The 17,453-nt window shown below is 58.5% G+C and overlaps 1 protein-coding gene across 1 annotated transcript in view; it reads left to right on the forward strand.

Annotated features, from left to right (window-relative positions):
• PCDH1 (protocadherin 1) overlaps positions 1-9,199 on the forward strand; it is a gene marked incomplete at its 5' end in the record, with an annotated part of 53,051 nt that extends 43,852 nt beyond the window's left edge. Inside the window, one exon of the mRNA XM_084268628.1 lies at positions 7,660-9,199. Within this exon, the coding sequence (XP_084124754.1) occupies positions 7,660-8,045 (386 nt within the window). The 3' untranslated portion in view covers positions 8,046-9,199. The remainder of the gene's footprint in view (positions 1-7,659) is intronic.
• Positions 9,200-17,453: the final 8,254 nt, after the last annotated feature.

Below are 17,453 nucleotides of genomic sequence, written 5' to 3' on the forward strand. Positions count from 1 at the left end.
AAGAACATGTCCCCTGGGAGCCCAGGCTCAGGCCCTCACTGCCGACAAGACGCTCCAGCACCGCGCTACCTGCGCCGGTGAGGCTGCTGCTGGTGGGTGCATCTGTCCACATTAATTACGAGCCGGTTCTGCCGTGATACCCTTGGCAGGATCTGGGAAGTCGTTTGCTCCTGTGCTGCAGCTAGTACGTGCCATTGTAATATACTCCAGAGGCCATGGCTTGATCCGTGCGTGCATCTGGGGGCTGACAGGCCATTAACTTTGGAGCGGGCTGGCTGTGCCGGTGTTTAGATACTGCTGTTTAGCACGAGGGGAGAGATGCTCTGTGCTGTAGGGTCTGGGGGAGGTGGTTGTGAGCATTACATCTCTTGACTTCGGTGCCTAGGAGAAATCCATCTGTGTGCTGGCATCAGTGCTGGTTCTGAGGACCTTGCTCAGGATTTATTGCAAGAGAGGGTGTTGCTTGTACTTGCCCCCAGAGCTGTAGGTGTGGCGTTGAACCGCAGTAACCACCTTTATGGTCAGCGTCGGGTCGGCCTCCGATACCAGAAGCCATCTGTCTGCGTGCTGTAGCGACGGTGTTAAGTTTGGAAAGCCATCTGTCTGGGTGTTGTAGTGCTAGAATTGGTCCCCGAAGCCGTCTGCCTGGGTGTTGTAGTGCTAGGAATGGTCCTGCAAACCGTCTGCCTGGGTGTTGTAGGGATAGTGTTAGCTCAGCCTATGAAAAATAGGGACTGACATGGACGCTGGGCAGCCCTCTGCTTGTGCTTCCAGCTTCCGATAGTTCTGTCTGTACTCATTGATCTCTGGAGCATCGCTGTGGAAATGGGCAGCAGCCCAGCAGCCTCCCCCAAGGCCTGGAAAGTGAAATCGCTGTTGTGCTTGTGCTGTGCAGGGGGTAGAGACCTCTGGCCACGTCCAGCTGTGATGTGGGAGTTGGAGACAAGCAGAGGAGACGGGCTGGGGAGCTGCAGGATGCGAGCTTGCTGCTCTGTGTCTGAGGGTGGGCACTCCCAGCTGGGAATAGCTCACCTCATCCAAGAGTTTTGAGGGGAACCTGTGTCTGGGCTTTGCAGGGGCAGTCACAGCTCCCCAGCTGCCTGTGGGAAAAGCCCTTGCGATGGGACAGTGTGCTGGGGAAGGGCCACCGAGCTCCCGTACGCCGAAGGGAACCTGTGCTGCAGTGGGCAGGCGGGGACAGGTGTCTGGGCATCTCTGGCTGCCAATGTGGAGACACTCCTCTGGGAGTTAAGGGGTATGATGGTACAAGGGGCTGATCCCATCACAGCCAGGTCACAATGACGTGAAGAATAGCATACAATAGAAGAGAAAAAGAATAAGGAGGAAGAGTAGGAGTAAGAATAAGTGCAAGAGTAAGCGTAAGAAAAACAAAAAGGAATAAGAGTAAGAATGAGTAAGAATAAGAATGGAATTAGAGAGAAGATAATACAGAATATAGATATAAGTATAGATATAGAGATATAGAATATAAACTAGGATAGGATAGGATAGAATAGAATAGAATAGAATAGAATAGAATAGAATAGAATAGAATAGAATAGAATAGAATAGAATGATGGATAGTGGTGGGGCTGCTGGTAGAGGAGGATGGGATGCTGGAGCACACTCTCCAAATAGCTGCACTGCTGGGGCGCAGCGAGGAGGGAACAGACCATGAAGCAGTGGTGCCTGGGAGAAGCAGCACCGCAGGGGAGTGGTATCTGGAGGGAGCAGCGCTGTAAAACATGGTACCTGGAGGAGATGGCTCCATGAGAGCAGCAGTGCCTGGAGGGAAGAGAGCAGCGGGGGGAGGCAGTACCTGGAGGCAGCAGCAGCACAGAACATGGCACCTGGAGGACGTGGCACCGTGGGGGACCAATACCTGTAGGCAGCAGCGCTGTGGGGAATGGTGTTTCCCGGGAACGGCGCTGCAGGGGAACGCTACCTGTAGAGAGCAGCGCTGAGGGAGAGCCGTGGGGGACAGTACCTGTGGGGAGCACCGCTGCAGGGGAGCGGCACCTGTGGGTAGCGGCGCTGCAGGGGAGCGGTGCCTGCAGAGAGCGGTGGCGTGGGAGGACGGGACCTGTCGGTGGGCCCACGGCAAGGTGATGGAGCCCAGAGGGAGGAGCGCTGGAGGCAATGGTGCCCGGAGGTGTGAGCGCTCCAGGGAGTAGTACCTGGAGGGAGTGGCAGTGTGGGAGAAGTGAGCCACGTGGAGAGGGGGAATGGTGCTGGCTCTGAGGAGCTGGGCTGTAGGAAGGGGGCTGCTGGGAAAAGCGGCACTGAGGAGGCTGTTCCGATTGTGTAGGTGCTGGAAGGGCAGGTAGGCAGGACAGGGAGGATGGTGCTGCTGGGATATGATGCCATGGGAGGTCACCAGCTAAGGGATGTCCCAGAAGTGGTATCCAGAGGCCTGAGGGCTTGACATAGGAGGAGATGTGTCTCCAGACACCTGCACTGGGGCAACAGCGATGGAAAAGCTGCCTGCACCAGGAGCATTGCATCCTTCCTTTGATGAGAGAGCCACTGTGGAACAAACACTGCTCTGGAAGGGCCATTTTTAAATGAAGACCTTGTGCCCCAGCCCTCAGTTGGCAGCGTGGGGCATGCTCCACCCTCCTACCCCCATCCTAGGCTAGAAGGGGTACAGTGCTTTTGGGCTTCAAATGGCAGTAGCTGGTTGCAATTAGTGGCCCATGTTCTCCGTGCCACCAGGTAGGGCAGACGAGTCTTTCTGATCTAATGCTTCTGGAAAATGCCCTGCTTTGCCTCCAAGCTGCTCTCCCCATACAGTTCCCTGTTTATCTGTACCACTGAACCTCTCCAGTCCCTCCTTGCATGCTGTGCTTCCCTCCTCCTCCTCCCTTCTGTGCTTCTCTGCATCCTTTGCCGTGCTCTGCTGTGTTACACCCCCATGGTCCCACCGTCTTCCCTCCCAGTGCTGCTCCACTACATCCCCTCACCCACAAGATCTGGCCTCTTGTGCTGCATCATCCCTGCTCAGCCAGCGCTGCACATCACAGCCCAGCTGCTGATGTCTGACACGGGTGGAAGACAGGGAGAATCAAAGAATCAAAGCAGATGTTGTAGGTGGTATCCACCCCCCCCAAAAGAAAAGAGTGATTGAGGCTGACTCTCAGCCTCTGCTCGGAGCTGTCTGGCTTGTGGTGGGTGAGTTGACCTCTGCACATCCGCTGCAGGAGATGGAAGTGCCTGCTGAGTGAGGCTGCTGGCTTTGGTCTCCCATCTAACAGAACTCAAGTGCGCTGTTGAAATCCCACCTAAGAGCAGTAACACTGTTAGAGGAGCCCTTGCAAGTGGCTGCGACAGGATGTGTTCCTGCCCCACATGGGGATATCCAGAGAGAAATAATTAGCAGGCCCCGATATGTGCCTCTTCCCGGAGGAGGCAGCCTGGCACAGTCTCCTTCACACGGATCAGAGGTGCCCTGGATGGCAGGAGACAAGAACATCCATGCCATGGTGGAGAACAGAGCTTCCCCTCCTCCCACCCGAACAAGGGCCCAGGGTGCCTCTCTGTGTAAAGCCCCAACCCTGCCCTCTTTTCATCTCGAAACTTCAAAGGGATGCAACTTTACTGCCCTGCAATGTGCTGCAGCAGAGCAGCCCTGAGGCAGCTGACAAGAGGATGCCAGAGAAAGGCACAGTTGTAGAAGGAGAGGAGGCAGGAGATGATGAGGACTGCAGAAGCCCAAACAATCAGGCCATCCTCCCAGCCATGAAGTGCAGTCTCCTGGCATGGAAATGCCAACAATGGGACCCAAAAGGCTGCAGCAAGGGGGCAAAGCTCAGGAAAACATGGCAGCTGTACCGACAGCTTGTGCTCCTCATGGCCAGGGTGCCGTGGAGGAATGAGATGCTGGAGAGGACATGGCCATCCTCTTCATCACCTGGGAAATTTGTCAGGTTGGGGGCATTCAGGGGCATAAAATTATTCCTGGGGTGGAGGAGGGACCCAAAAATCTCAAGCAGACTTTGTAAGGCGAAGCAGGCACGCAACACCGAGGTGAGGTTTGGGCTCTCCCTCTTCACCACGCTGCAGGGCAGCCAGAATGGGAACTGCTGGGCAGCCAGAATGGGAACTGCTGGGCAAAACTGCCACCAGAATTGGGCCCCAAAGACAGGTTTCTGCTTGTCATCGGTGGCAGATCGAAGCCTCTGAACCCCCAGCCTGTGCTGGGAACTAGGCTGTCGGGTGGTGTTTGCTCTAAATCCCAGCTATTCAGGAGTTACACCCTGCCCCATTCCCGGGCTCTCACAGCCGAGCGGGCTGTGCTGATGGCACATAATGCCCTCCTTCAGCAGCAGAGCTCCCATGCCAGCCTCTCACTGCAAGCGAAGGGGCAGCGCTGGAAACAGACTTCAGTGCCAGAAACAGACAATGGGAAAACCAGAATAAAAGCCCCTGAACACAGCGTTCCTGCTTGATCCTGCGATTTCTAAGCTGCCATTGGCGCAAGGAAATCCCCATGGCTTTGTTCACCCAAGAGGTAGCTTTTATTTCTGCCCTGCCAGTACCCTCCGTAGGCTCAGCAAAGCACCTTCTGCCAGAGCAAGAAGTGATGGCACTCCTGCGCTTCCCACCCCGGGACCAGGCAGCACCAAGGCGTTTCTGGAAGTGGGAACGATGATGAGCCATCCCGTTAGGAAATTAGGAGGGAGAGAGGAGAGAGAGATTGTGTCTTGAACACAAGTGGCAGGTGACATAACGTGACCTCAGACTGACCAAGCCGGTGGCCACATCCTGCTGTCCTGAGGGGAAGCCCTTGGGGATCATTTTGGACACAGGCTCCGGTTTCTGCTTTGACTTGCACTGAGTAGAGATGAAAACCGAGCTGCCCTGCCCCTGGTTTCCTGTCTTGCTTTCTGCCTGAAGCTGGGAGAAAGAAATGAGGCAACTTTCCACATGCTCAGGAAGTAGGACAGTGGGTCCATGGTCAGTGACCCCAAAGACACACACTGGCAAGCTAAGCTCCTGCACTGACCTCTGTGGGCATCATGTCCCCTCCCCTTGGGCTCCTGCTTTCGCACCCCACAGCGAGCGCATGGCTGTTCCCTGCACATGAGTTCAGTTGAGTGTGCCTGTTTGTGGTGCATGAGCACATCCCTCTGTGTGTGTGTGTGTGTGTGTGTGTGTCTGTCTGTCTGTGTGTGTGTGTGTGCCCATCGCTGCCTGATGCACGGCCCCGGTGCTTCTGCACCACCAGCCAGGTGGCTTCAAGCTTCGCCTCAGGTCCCCCTGCACGTCCTGCAAGGGCCAGCAGGCTCCAGGGAGGCTGGGATAAGTCTGGAGAAAGCAGGGAGAGACTGGCAGTGGTGGCCAAGCAGCCTCCAGGAGAGGCTGAGGGATTTCTGGAGGCGGTGGGTGTCAGAGGGATGCTGTGGGGCTCGGTGCAACGCAACGGGGAGGCTTGAAGGAGCCAGGAGGATCCGAGGGGTGGGTGTGGAGGCTGGGGGCTGTGCAATGATGTGACCCTCTCGTCCTTTTTCTGCTCCTCATTAGAGTCCCCTGAGCGGAGCAGGCTGTGAAGGGGGTCTGCGCTGAGGTATGTCCTGATGGCTTCTGCCAGGATATCGCAGTGTGCCCGGGGACGGGGCGCAGGAGGCGGCTCCCGGCGCGGGGAGCAGTGTGGGTGCCACAGCCTCCACAGGAACCAGGGGGAAACCCTGAGGTGCCTCAGCACCCAGAGGGCCTGGGAATTTGGGGCTGGTTTAGGGCAAGAAATGCTCAACGCACCTGTCTGCTGCTAACTTTGCCCCTTCTTCCATGCCTGTCTCTTCAGCTCTCCCTTGCCAACCGTTCCTGGTGTTGCATGGAGCCTTCTCCTGCAGAGACCCTCCTCGCATCCCGGGGTTGCTGTGTGTGTGAAAGCTGTGCCAGGGTGGCTCGGGGGTGCCTGTGTCCAAGAGCCCCAGCCTGGTGATGTGCTGATGAGGGCTGAGCCCCCAGCACAGTGCGAACGCCTCTGGTTTGGTTCTTCCCAGGGCTGAGGGAAGCCAGAATGTCTGCCCTTTTTTGGGAGGAGGGGGTTATGTGTACTGGTGTGTATCTAATGGGAAGGGGCGTGCCCTCAGCTCAGCCCCATGTATCAGGTCCCCAGAGCTCCTTATATCTCCATCCATCAGTCTGTGGGGCTGTTTGTGAGCAATGCAGTGGAGTGAGCACCTTGGTGGAGAGATGGAGAGGACTTCCGTGAGCCAGAAGGATCTTCTGCAAGTCAGAGCAGTCTCAAGGTCATGATCTGCCCCCTCCAACACCCCGTTTCATCCCAGCATCAGCACCAGGCTTGATTTGCCAGGAGATGCTTGTGGTGTTGGGCACTGATGTACCCCAGGCAGTGGCAGTGAGGCTGTGTTGTGCCCCAAACTGGGGCAGATGGCAAGGCATGGCTTGTGTCTGGGGTGTCTCTTGGAGGAATACTCACCTCTGTGTGGAAATGCTGAGTTTTGGCCTCTGAAGATTCGTGACAGCTACTCCCCATGTAAAGGATGCACGGCCAAGGGCCCTGGCAGGGCAGGGGTTGGCTGGTATTTGAGAACACCAGATCACAAACTGGTGCAGCTGGTGGTCAGTTTCCCAGGAGCAGGAGCTATTGATGCCCTCAGATACTTGGCTCTCCCAGAGGCAGGTGTCTCGTGTGTGGAGAGTGCTGGTGCTCCTGGGGCAGGGACTTGAGCATCAGGTATGTCCAGCCTCTCTGGGGGTAGACATGGGTTTGCTCATGGTGTCATTTGCTCCACTTGGGGATTTCAGGGACCCATGGAGACCAGTCCATGTCTGAGGACTTCTGTCTGTGCTTGGGAAGGCTTGCAGGTGGCCTGGCACACATGGGGAGGGCAGAGTTGCCAGAGGATGGTGCTCAGGAAATGTGGTTGTACCTCATGGCAGTGAGGGGGCTGTGTTTAGGGCAGTTCCCTAGCTCTGCACAGGGAAGCTGCCAGCAGTGCCCCAAGGTGCTGGACCAAGGGAGTTCCTGGAGCCCAGCAGGGTCCAGGTCGTGCCCACAGCTCTGGGGCGATGCGTCTGGTGGCAGTCTGCCTCCTGCTGCGCAGACACAGGCTGTGGAGCCCCTCCTGTGCCATGCTCATCTCCAGTGGGGCTGTGCTCGGTGAGCTCTGCCCCATGCACTGCCTCCTGTTCCTCTGCACACACCCAGGGAGGACGCTTGTCCAGGGGGCTGGGGCTTGGATGGGAGGAGCCTTGGGTTCTCCTCCCAGCTCTGCCTTTGCTCCCCAAGCGGCCATGGGACCAGCTCCCCAGGTCGCCTTGGGTCTGGCTCCCCGGGTGGCTGTGGGTCCAGCTCCCTGGGGGGCTGTGGGTCCAGCTCCCCGTGTGGCTGTGGGTCCAGCTCCCCGTGTGGCTGTGGGACCAGCTCCCCGGGTGGCTGTGGGTCCAGCTCCCTGGGGGGCTGTGGGTCCAGCTCCCCGGGTGGCTGTGGGACCAGCTCCCCGGGTGGCTGTGGGACCAGCTCCCCGGGTGGCTGTGGGTCCAGCTCCCTGGGGGGCTGTGGGTCTGGCTGTCCCACCCACAGCAGGATGCAGGCAGGATGGAGACATTGAGGCTCTGCTGCACGCCCCTGTGCTCCACGCTCCCACCCTGAGCCGGTGTGTAACGATGCTCTCGCTTGCTCCTCTGCAGATCTCCGGCCTCTGCCCGATGTAGCCATGACTGGGACCTGCACCCGGGAGTGCACCGAGTTCGGCCACTCCGATACCTGCTGGATGCCCGGCCAGTCCTCCCCCAGCCGCAGGCCCAAGAACGCCCTCAAACTCTCCACTTTTGTGCCTTACCAAGACAGAGGGAGTCAAGAGCAAGTCGGGAATGGCAGCCCCAGACTCTCAGAAGAGCGCAGCACCAAAATGGCCAACCTCCGCCTGCTCCCCACGTACAGTGCCTTCTCCAATAGTAGCCATGAGCCCTGCAAGGACTCTCCCATGGAGGAAATTCCTCTCACCCAGACCTCGGACTTCCAGCCAGCCACCACCCCCTCGTCCCAGACCACCAAGAGGGAGATATACCTGTGAGGCTGGGCGTGAGGGGCAGGGAGCAGACGCGCTTCTGAGGCCAGTGTCCAGAGGAACATTTTAAACTTCAATGCTTTATCGCTCCGGCGGCCGGTTCTCCAGGCAGTGGGCTCGGCGGACAGCAGAGCAGGGCAAGGCAGGGATGAGAGGAGCGCCTTTCTAACCCCTTGTTTCCCGGGGCCAGGGGTGGGTGGGAAGGATGGAAGCATCCCAAAACCTGATTTCTTAGCACTTGTGGGTGCATGTCCCCGAACTGCTGCGTCGCCGGGGAGGGCTGGGCAGGCTCCTGGTGTGGAGGGGCACGGCTGGGGAGAAGGGCTTACGTACCAAAGGTCCACGCAGAGCTGGTGGAGTTCCTGGGCATAGGACGAGGGGGTGTCCCCGTGCACGGGGCAGGGGGGGGGGAGGGTGAGCTGCCTGTCTCTTTGCTGTAGACTCCTGTAAATACGAATCTTAGGAATGACATTCAAGTCCTGCCTGATCGAAACTTTTTATTGTCCTTGAAACAAAAGACCTTTAAACAAAACCAGAAAAACACCACAAAAAAAAAAAGAAAAAAGGAAAAACAAACAAAAAAAAAGGAAAACCAGAAACAAACCACAGGGAGCAAGTTCCAGCTTTGAATGGTTTGCTGCGTGGAAGAGCCCACGGGAGCGCAGCCTCCGGCCCACACTCATGTTCTATATTGTAAATAGAGATGTGACCAGTCCCTGAAACAGCAACTGGGGAGCTGGAGGAGAGGGGCAGCGTCCTCGCCGGACTGTAGGGACTTTGCTATCTTTTAGCCTGGATCTCTTTCTGAACGTTGTCACTGTGCCCACAAGCTGCAGGGTCCCTAGGGACTGCCCGGTGCCATAGGCAGGGGTCTGCTTTTTGGGGAGGGGGGGGGGGCATTCCTGGTGGTGGCCCTGCACCCGGCGGGTGGAGGAGGGATGGGGAAGCCCCCAGGCAAGAGACCGGCTGGGTCTGGAGAAGCCCTCAGTCCGACTCTGCCGTCAGGGAGGTCGTCATCGGCTGTGGCATCTCAGCCCATCGCCTTGTGCCTCCTCCAGGGCAGGGGATGCCCATGAGGCCGGCTGCGCCATGCCTTCGACCTCCGTCCCATCCGCCTGTAAGCCACCATTGCCTTTGTGAGGAGGAGCTTTGTCTCAGGGTCACACCGGGGGCTGCTGAGCCCCTGCCCGCTGGACTCCCGCTGCCCTTAGGCCACAGGGCCACTCTCACGGGGTCCAGCTTTCTCTTCCATTGTCAAAGGTCGACCGGTCTCCCTGGCAGGTCCCCGCTGCCTGGGCATCCTCGGCTCCCATGCAGGGTACCCGGCTGGGGCAGCGCTGCGCAGGCAGTGGGGACAGGACCCTCCCCCCTTGCCCCTCAAGGGACTCCCTGGAGGGGGACGCGTGGCTGCTTTCCTGAGCCTCTCTGCTCCCTCAGGAGCCGGACTCCACGTGTACCCCTGGCAGGAGGGGTCCTGGGGACTTGCGCCTCATTCCTGGGTAGCCCTTCCCGGTCCTCCCCCGCCAGGACGCGGGGAGGGGCCGCGCTGCACCGTACCGTCGTTCTTCCCGTACTCGCGCACGCATCGATCGTCTTCATCTCTGGGATCTTCCTTAGGGAGCGAGGCCAGTGGTAACTGCAGGATGGTTGCCCCCCGTGGCTCATCTTTGGCCCACGCGGTCCATTGCCGCGGGGCTCGTGGGTGGCTCCGCTGGGCTCGACCGGCACGGGGGCACCGCAGGGCCAGGGCACCCCAGCCGCCGTGGGTCAGAGGCTGCCCCACCATAGCTGTAGTGCCTGTTGGGGTGCAGCGTGCCGGGAGCTCCCCCCTCCACTGCCCCACCCAGCTTCCTTCCCCCCCAGTCCCCTCCAGCATCCCTCTCTCTGAGCAGCTCCTCTCCCTTTGCTTTGGCGGCGATGGCGAGATGCGTCCAGCTCCCCGGCGTGGCTCCGGTTGACCCAAGGGGACGCGGAGTGAGCTGAGCCCGGGTGACAAGGGAAGGGTGGCAGAAGGCGCCCGCTCGCAGCTGCTCCCTCCTGCCCCAGCCCTGCTCCTCCCCTTCCCCAGGCAGCACTGCTCCACGCTGCATCGCCTGCAGCCCCGGCACCTCGGGGTGCTACCCGGAGGAGGCAGGACCTTCCTCCCGGTCTCCTGCTGCTGATTCCCGCCAACTGGCCGGGCTGGGGGGGGTGTCCCTCAAGGCGGGCGCGATGCTCCCGGTGGATGTCTGTCCATCCGCCCGTCCAGGCATCCCTGCTCGACCCTTGCCTGCGGTGGCCGCCCGTCGGGGCCGGCGTCCCCCTGGCCTGGCTGCCTGAGCAGGTCACGCTCCTGAACTTGTTTTTATTGTAGCTCTGTAGTTTCAGGGCCAAACTGGGCAGAATGTGCAATTTGGCCACGCTGGCCAGGATCTTGGATTCCACTGCCAACTCGACTGCTCACGCCTCCCCTCGGCTCAGGCAGTGGCAGTGTCCAGTGCCCCTTTTGGGGACCCCCCCCTAGGAGAGCGACGGAGCCACATCTGAGGGGTGCTTGTCCAAGACCAGCTTCCCCACCCCCCACCCCCAGCCTCTTGCCTGCGGGTGGGCTCCCTACCTTCTGCTCGGGGTGACCAGAGGGACCCCGAAGCTCAAAGCCCCGTGGCTGGAGTTTTGCCGTCTTGTCTCCTGGAGCACCTGGCGATGTTCTCAGTGCGAGCGTGGTGCAAGGGGGGAGTGTGTGCAGAGGGGGGGTCCCCAAGGAGTGGGTGGGATGGGTGCTGGGGATGGGTGCCATGGGAAGAGGGGTTGGGGGGCTGAGTTTTGTTGGGGTGTACGTGGGGATGGTGGGGCTGGGACTTCGCAGGGGAGCACAGTGGGAAGAGAACATGGGTATCTGGGGTGAATTGGGGATGGGTGTCTAAGGGGAGCATGATGGGGGGGTGGGTCTGTGGGGAAAGTGTTGGGGGCTGGGAGGGGGCAGTGGGAATGGTTCCTCAATGGGGTGCCAAGGGGTGGGAGGCTCTGTGGGGTACAGTGGGGATGGGTCTCTGGGGAGGAGAAGGTGCTGGGTCCTGGGAACTGGGCGGGGGGCGGGGAGAGGGGTGGTGGGGATTTGTCCTGGGTTAAAGTTGACAGTGTCACTGGGGATCAGTCCTGGGGGAGGGTGAAGAAGAGGTGCTGTCGGAAAGAAGCTCATTTGCACAATTATAAGCCAGAAGGATAAAGCCTCTGTGCACGTGGAGGGGGTGAAGCTCCCCACGGGCTCCAGTCTAGACAAGCACAGGGAGAAGGAGAAGGAGGAGGAGGAAGAGGAGGAGGAGGGGGCTTCAACGCCCCCATGGAGGGGTTCACTGTATCTCACTGCACTAGGACAAGCCAGGGGTAAAACCAAAGGTGGGAGCCAGGGAGCAGGCGGGCTGCGTGGGAAGGATCTAAGCGACCCCTTTGTAGCTCTTCAGTGTTGGTTCTATTTATACGAGATTTCATTTCCTTGCTTGTGATGCCTTGTTTTTTGTACAGTTTTATGTACATGCAGGTGTAGCTTTTCTAAAGGAGAAATCCTATGGCAGAGTAAAAGTACCCAACTATTTTTCAGATGGTGACCTATGTCTAAGGCGATGCCTCTTGCTAAGGTTGTAATGCTCTCTCAATGTGTGATGCATTTCCCTGTGCGGGGAAGGCTTTGGGCCTTGGGCTTGGTTTTCCCCGGGCGCTGTGAGCACAATTGATTCCCTTGTAACTCTTTCTGTTCAGAGCAGTGAGCATGACACCGTCGTGATCCCCTTTCCGTTCTCTCCTGTTCTGTTTGTTTGCTGAGCTGTCAGATGACCAACTCCATTGTAATTAGCCCTTCCTAAAGCTTTACAATAAAAGTGTGAAAACCCGGGTGCCTGTGCCGGATGATTTCTTAACCTCACCCTCCCCAACACACACACACCCTGTGCCACATCCTTGGGGTGGCTCAGGGCATCCCTGGGGAAGAAGGAAGCAAGGAGCCTGGGCGACTTGGGGATGCTGCCGTCTCCTGCTGCTCTCCTCCCCGCATGAGGAGCCCTGATGTGGCTGCACTTGTCTCTGTGTTCCACCTCAAGGGCATTTCTGAACAGGTACAAGTAAGATAACCCCACAGAGCAGTTTGCCATGGGGACAGTCTCTTTAATTTAAAACCAAAGTGTTCCAGTGAAAAGACATCACCAGCTAAGGTGGGAACCAGGGAAAGTCCCACCAAACAGCTCCAGGCTCCCTCCCACCTCCACCAGCGTTCCTTGGAGACCTGATGCCATTCCCAACTCCTTTAGAGAATCCCCAGGTTGGAAAAGACCTTGAGTCCAACTGTTCCTGCCCTGTGCTAGCCCATATCCCTGAGCACCTCATCTCCCCTCTGTTAAACACACCCAGGGAAGGTGACTCAGCCCCTCCCTGGGCAGCCTGTGCCACAGCCCCACAACTCTGCCAGGGAAGAGCTTTCCCCTCCCATCTGCTCTGACCCTGCCCTGGGGCAGCTTGAGCCAATTGCCCCTTGTCCCATCTCCTGTCCCCTGGCTGCAGAGACCATCGCCCACCTCTCTGCACCCTCCTGGCAGGGCAGGGGAGGTGGGGAGAAGGTCTCCCCTCAGCCTCCTCTTCTCCAGGCTCAACACCCCCAGCTCCCTCAGCTGCTCCTCAGAGGATTTGCCCTCCAGCCCCTTCCCCAGCCTGGTTGCCCTTCTCTGGACTCACTCCAGGACCTCCATGTCCTTCTGATGGTGAGGAGCCCAGAACTGGACCCAGCACTGGAGGTGCAGCCTCCCCTTCACCAAGCACGGCTGGCTGGTTTTAGGTAGTTTAGCCCCTCCATAAGTAGCTGGGCCACTTCAAACCAGGTGGATTTGCACCTCCTTCTCACTGCAGCCTCAGGGGCCTTGCTCAGCTGTGGCTGGTTTTGGTTTTCTGCTTGCACAGGACTTGCACTGGGCAAGATCAGCAGCTGCACGGGGGAGTCTCTCAGCCCAGAGTAGAGATGCTTCCCCCAGCAGCTGGGTTTGGTGCGGGTGCTGCGTGTCTTCGGCTGCACTGGGCTCTCAGGCAGCATCGTGCCCTTGCTGAGCACCAGGCCAGGGGAAGGCTCACCCCCAGCTTGGGAACGTCCACAAGCTTCCCTGGGAAGGAAGTGTTTCCAAGTAGAGGCCATTGTCTCCCTGGTGGGGTTTTGTAGAGACTCCCTTCTCCCTGGGATCTCCTCATGCACACTGATGCAGTGGGCAGCCGATGCCCCCTGCCCCTGCCCTGATGGGTGAGGGAGTAGGGGGCTCTCAGCTGTCCCTCTGTGCAGACACACACCAGTGGGGCAGCAGGGACGTGTCTTCAGGGGTCCTAGGAAAGCAAGTGGCCTTGCTGCCTGCTGATGACCCATCTCAGGGAAAGACAATCCAGACGTTGAGGATGTTGCCACAGCTGGCACAGGGGGGCAGGTAGCACTCACCTGCCCCCAGGATAACTGGGATTACAAAAGAGCATCTTCCTAAACACAGACACAGTCCCAGGACCTCCCTGTCCCTCCTGAACAAGCCTGGCCTTGTGCCATGCCCTACAGTTGCTCCTCATGCTTCCTCCCCCTCCTCTTCCTCCCCAGGCAGCCCAGGCTATGAAGAACCCCCCTGCACCCCTCCTTCATACCTCCTTCCCCTCTTCTGCTTGACCCTTCTCTACCCCCCCGCCCAGCGTGCCCCATCCCACCTGCTCCCCCATGTCTTTTGCTCCCTCCTTGCCTCTCCTCCCCACTGCACTGTGCCCAGCTTCCCCTGCACCCCCTGCCCTCCCCACACCCCACCCAGGTGCAGCAAGCCTTCCCAGTCCTCGGGCACAGCCTTGAGCATCACACCCAGCCAGCTATGTGCTGCTCTGGAAACCGATTGGTTTCCATGGCAACACACATTGATTACCCAGGGTGGGAAGGGGCCTCGAGGATGCTGCTGGTGAGGATGCTGCAGCTGCCCGGCATGGTTCGGAGTTTGGACACCTGGCCAGCAGCTCCTTGGGGATGGGTTTTGGTGCCTAGTGAGCCCCACAGGGGTGTGTGGAAGGGGTATCCTCTATCCCTTCATGGTACCACCGAGCTGGCCCTCACAAGCATGGCATCAGTGGCAGGGCCTCAGTGTCCCTGCCAAGTCCATCTTGTTCTGCACAAGATTCACTCCTAGCTGAAGGTGGAGGAGATGGGAAGCTGCTCCTTGGCAGCTCTCCCTGGGCTGGGGGCAGCTGCAGAGAGGGTCTGAGTGGCTGCCAGGTGGGGATGGTGCATGAAGGGAGGTGGGCTGGGCAGGGACCTCACTGCTGCACGGGCTTTGTTCCAGCCTCGGTTTTTCAAGTAAATCTGGTTTAATGGGGTCCTGGGCTTACAGCAGGAACTGGGAACGTGCCAGGCCAGGGACATCCGTTTTGATGGAAAACTTAATTCTCATGTCTCCTGAGGGCCTGACCTTGCAGCTTCAGCTCTCCAGCTGCCTGCACAGATCTGGCAGATTCATTTTCAGTGCTTGCATGGAAAAGAGGATGAGGTTTGGGATCTCCCCCTGGCTCTGACCAGGAGTGCCCAGGGGCACGGGCACCATCTTCACAGAGGCTGCCTCTCAAGCAGGACTAAAAAGCACTGTGAAGTTCAAAGCAGTGTTGTCAGGCACCAGAGAAGACCTGTGCTTGCTCCATTCCTTGTCTCAGTTCCTCACTTCTAGAGGAATGGGCATTTCTACAAACTGGAAAGCGAAGGGCTGGCACAGCCTGTGCTGCCTGCCTGTGCTGTGATGGTGGCCACAGACCCACCCCGGGAACGGGAACAGGGTGCTGGGCCACTGATGCTTGGGGTGGAGGTTCAAAAAGAGCTGAAAGCAGCTTAAGAGTGGGTGTCAACCCTCCTGGCAGGGAAGCTTTTATCCCACCATGCCCGTAGGCAGCTGTGGGCAGCTGTGGAGCCACAAGAGCAGAGCTATGGAGCTTGGGGGTGGAGGGTGGGGGGTGAAGGGCTTCAATCACCACACCCCATGGTGAGATCCCTGAGGAACAGAGCCCACGGGGCAGGGCAAGCAGGGCCGTGGGGCAGGGAAGCTGCAAACCCCCCTTCCCCAGCTGGCTCTGGGCTGTGGGGATGTCACCCCAGCCCTGCTCATCCCTCCCGTGCTGTGCCCTTAATAGGATGAGCCGGGTGGCCCCTGCTCGCCGCAGCCATGGAGCCCAGCCCTGCATATGCTGCGGTGGCTCTGGGGGGGGGGGGCTGGATATTGTGCTACAGGAGAAACCCCTGTAATCACCCACCGGCTGATTGGGATTTGCAAGCAGCTCAGGGGACGCAGGGGGGCCCAGCCCCAGGCAGTTCTCTGCAGTGTCTCTGGATGTCTGGCAGAGTGATGAAAAGGATTAGGAGATTTAGAGCGAGCCCAGCCCCCTCCCCGGGGGGCTCTGGAGCTGAACCCCCAGCACCAATGCACAGCTCAGTTTATTCCCAGAGGCAGACTGAAGGTTGGGGTGCTGCTAACTGCAGCTAATCTAGGAGCAGGAGCTTTTCCCCCTCTGCTTTCAGGTGTTTGGCATCATCCAAGGCAGAGGCAGGTTCTATCGGGTTCCTTCATGGCTGGGTGATCAGCCCCCAGCATCCTTCACCCCACACTGCCCTTCCCATCTTGTTCCTGAGCTGCTCCCAGCCAGCACCCTTTAGCCCAGCATGAACCCCTGAGCAGCTCCATTGGGAAGGCACCGCAGAGACATGCTCGGTTGGACCACCCTCTTCTTCCCCTCCTGCTCACGGCAGTTGTGGAGCTGAGCCTGGCCTGCACCAAGGCAGAGACCCTCTTGAGAGGGGACTGCTCACGGGGGCTTAGTGCAAACAGACCTAATGGGATTAGTGCAGCCGGGACCCACGGGACCCACTCTCCATCAACCCCACGTGGGGTGCCAATCAGCAGAGATCTCAGCACCCATGCTCCACAGAAAAGGAAGCTCATTGTCCTGGGCTCCTCCAGATTAACAGATGTGATGCATCAGATACCTCAGCTCCCTGAGCCTATCTTCCCCCCCTGATCTCATTATGGACACTCAGCTTCTGTTGCTGAACCTTGTCAGGTCCCACTTTCACTTGTGAAACAGCCCTAAACCGAGAAGCTGCCAGATTTGGCTCTGGAGACAGAAGGGGGTTTTTTTCAACAGGCTTTTAAATGGAGCTTTGCAATGTTGGGCTGGACCAAAGTCTCAGTTCTCTTTGTCACAGCTCCAGTGCTGCACGAGCCAGGGTGCTCTGGAGCCCCATGATGCACTGCTTGGCTTAATGAGCAGTGTAGGAAAGGTCCAGAGGACCATCAGCACCCACTGTTGATTCGTTAGCGCTGCAGCAAAGCACTGCAGCATTGTGCTCAGCCAACACAGACCAGAGATGTTGGCTTCTGATGTGATTTATGACACGCACATGCTGGGCTGTGGGCAGATTATCAGCCCACACAACCACAACCCCAAGCAGGCACCTTCTCCACCAGCTACCCTGACTGGGAAGCTCTGCTGCCTGTGAGTGGGCAGTGGCATGTGCAGACCAAGCCTGGGCATCAGGGCTTGTAACTCTGCAGCAGAGATGAGCTCTTGGGGATGGCACAGAGGTGGCTGTTGGGTGGAAGGGGCCCCAAGAGACAAAGTGGATAGTGCTTGTCACTCCAGGTCCTCGTGGTCAGGGCAGTGTCCTGGAGGTGTGGTGCCAGCCACCCTCTCCTGGCTGCTGCAGCTTGGAAAGGATGGAGAGATGCTGCTGTGGAAAGTGCTCCTAGGTCCCACCACACAGGAGAAGGTGCCTGAGTGGCAAGATCATGGAGGCAAGCTGCTGCAGCATCTCTGTGCCCATCAGAGAGGAGCTTGGAGCCTCTTTGCAGTCCGAAGGGGAAATTCAGCTATCTTGCTGCTGTGTCATCTCCCAGACGTGTCCTTACTGCTTCTCATTTCCCCTCCTGCCCTATGGAATAGCTCCAGACTAAAGGGCTGCACAAGCTGCTTTCTGGACTCACAGAGGTATCAGGGAGTGAGTGACTCCAGTGGCTTTCCCAAAGACCACACAGACCTGGGACAGTCTATTGGTGGTCCAGCACATGAAAGGCTCTTCTAAAACTTCATGTGGCAACATCCCTGGAGCCAGCTGGAGTGAATCAGGCCTCAGTTTCCCCACAGATCTGATCTGGAGAACCCATCTGGGCTGGCTACTCTGCCCACTCACAGTTTGGTGCCTGTGTGGCAATACCACAGCCCCGTGGCACATCCTTCACCCAGGCAAACTCCAATCACTGGCAAAGCTGAGGAACCCCCCAGAGCTCAGTGCTTTCCACCCAAGGGCAGTGGAGGCTTTCAAACGGAAGATGCCTGCCATTAGGCAATGGATAATAAAGGCCATCTTGCCTTTCCAACACCCTGACAGGGCAGCCCGTGTGC

The sequence above is a fragment of the Gallinula chloropus genome, assembly GCF_964237585.1.
Source record: "Gallinula chloropus genome assembly, chromosome: 10".
In the NCBI taxonomy this organism is placed as follows: Eukaryota; Metazoa; Chordata; class Aves; order Gruiformes; family Rallidae; genus Gallinula; species Gallinula chloropus.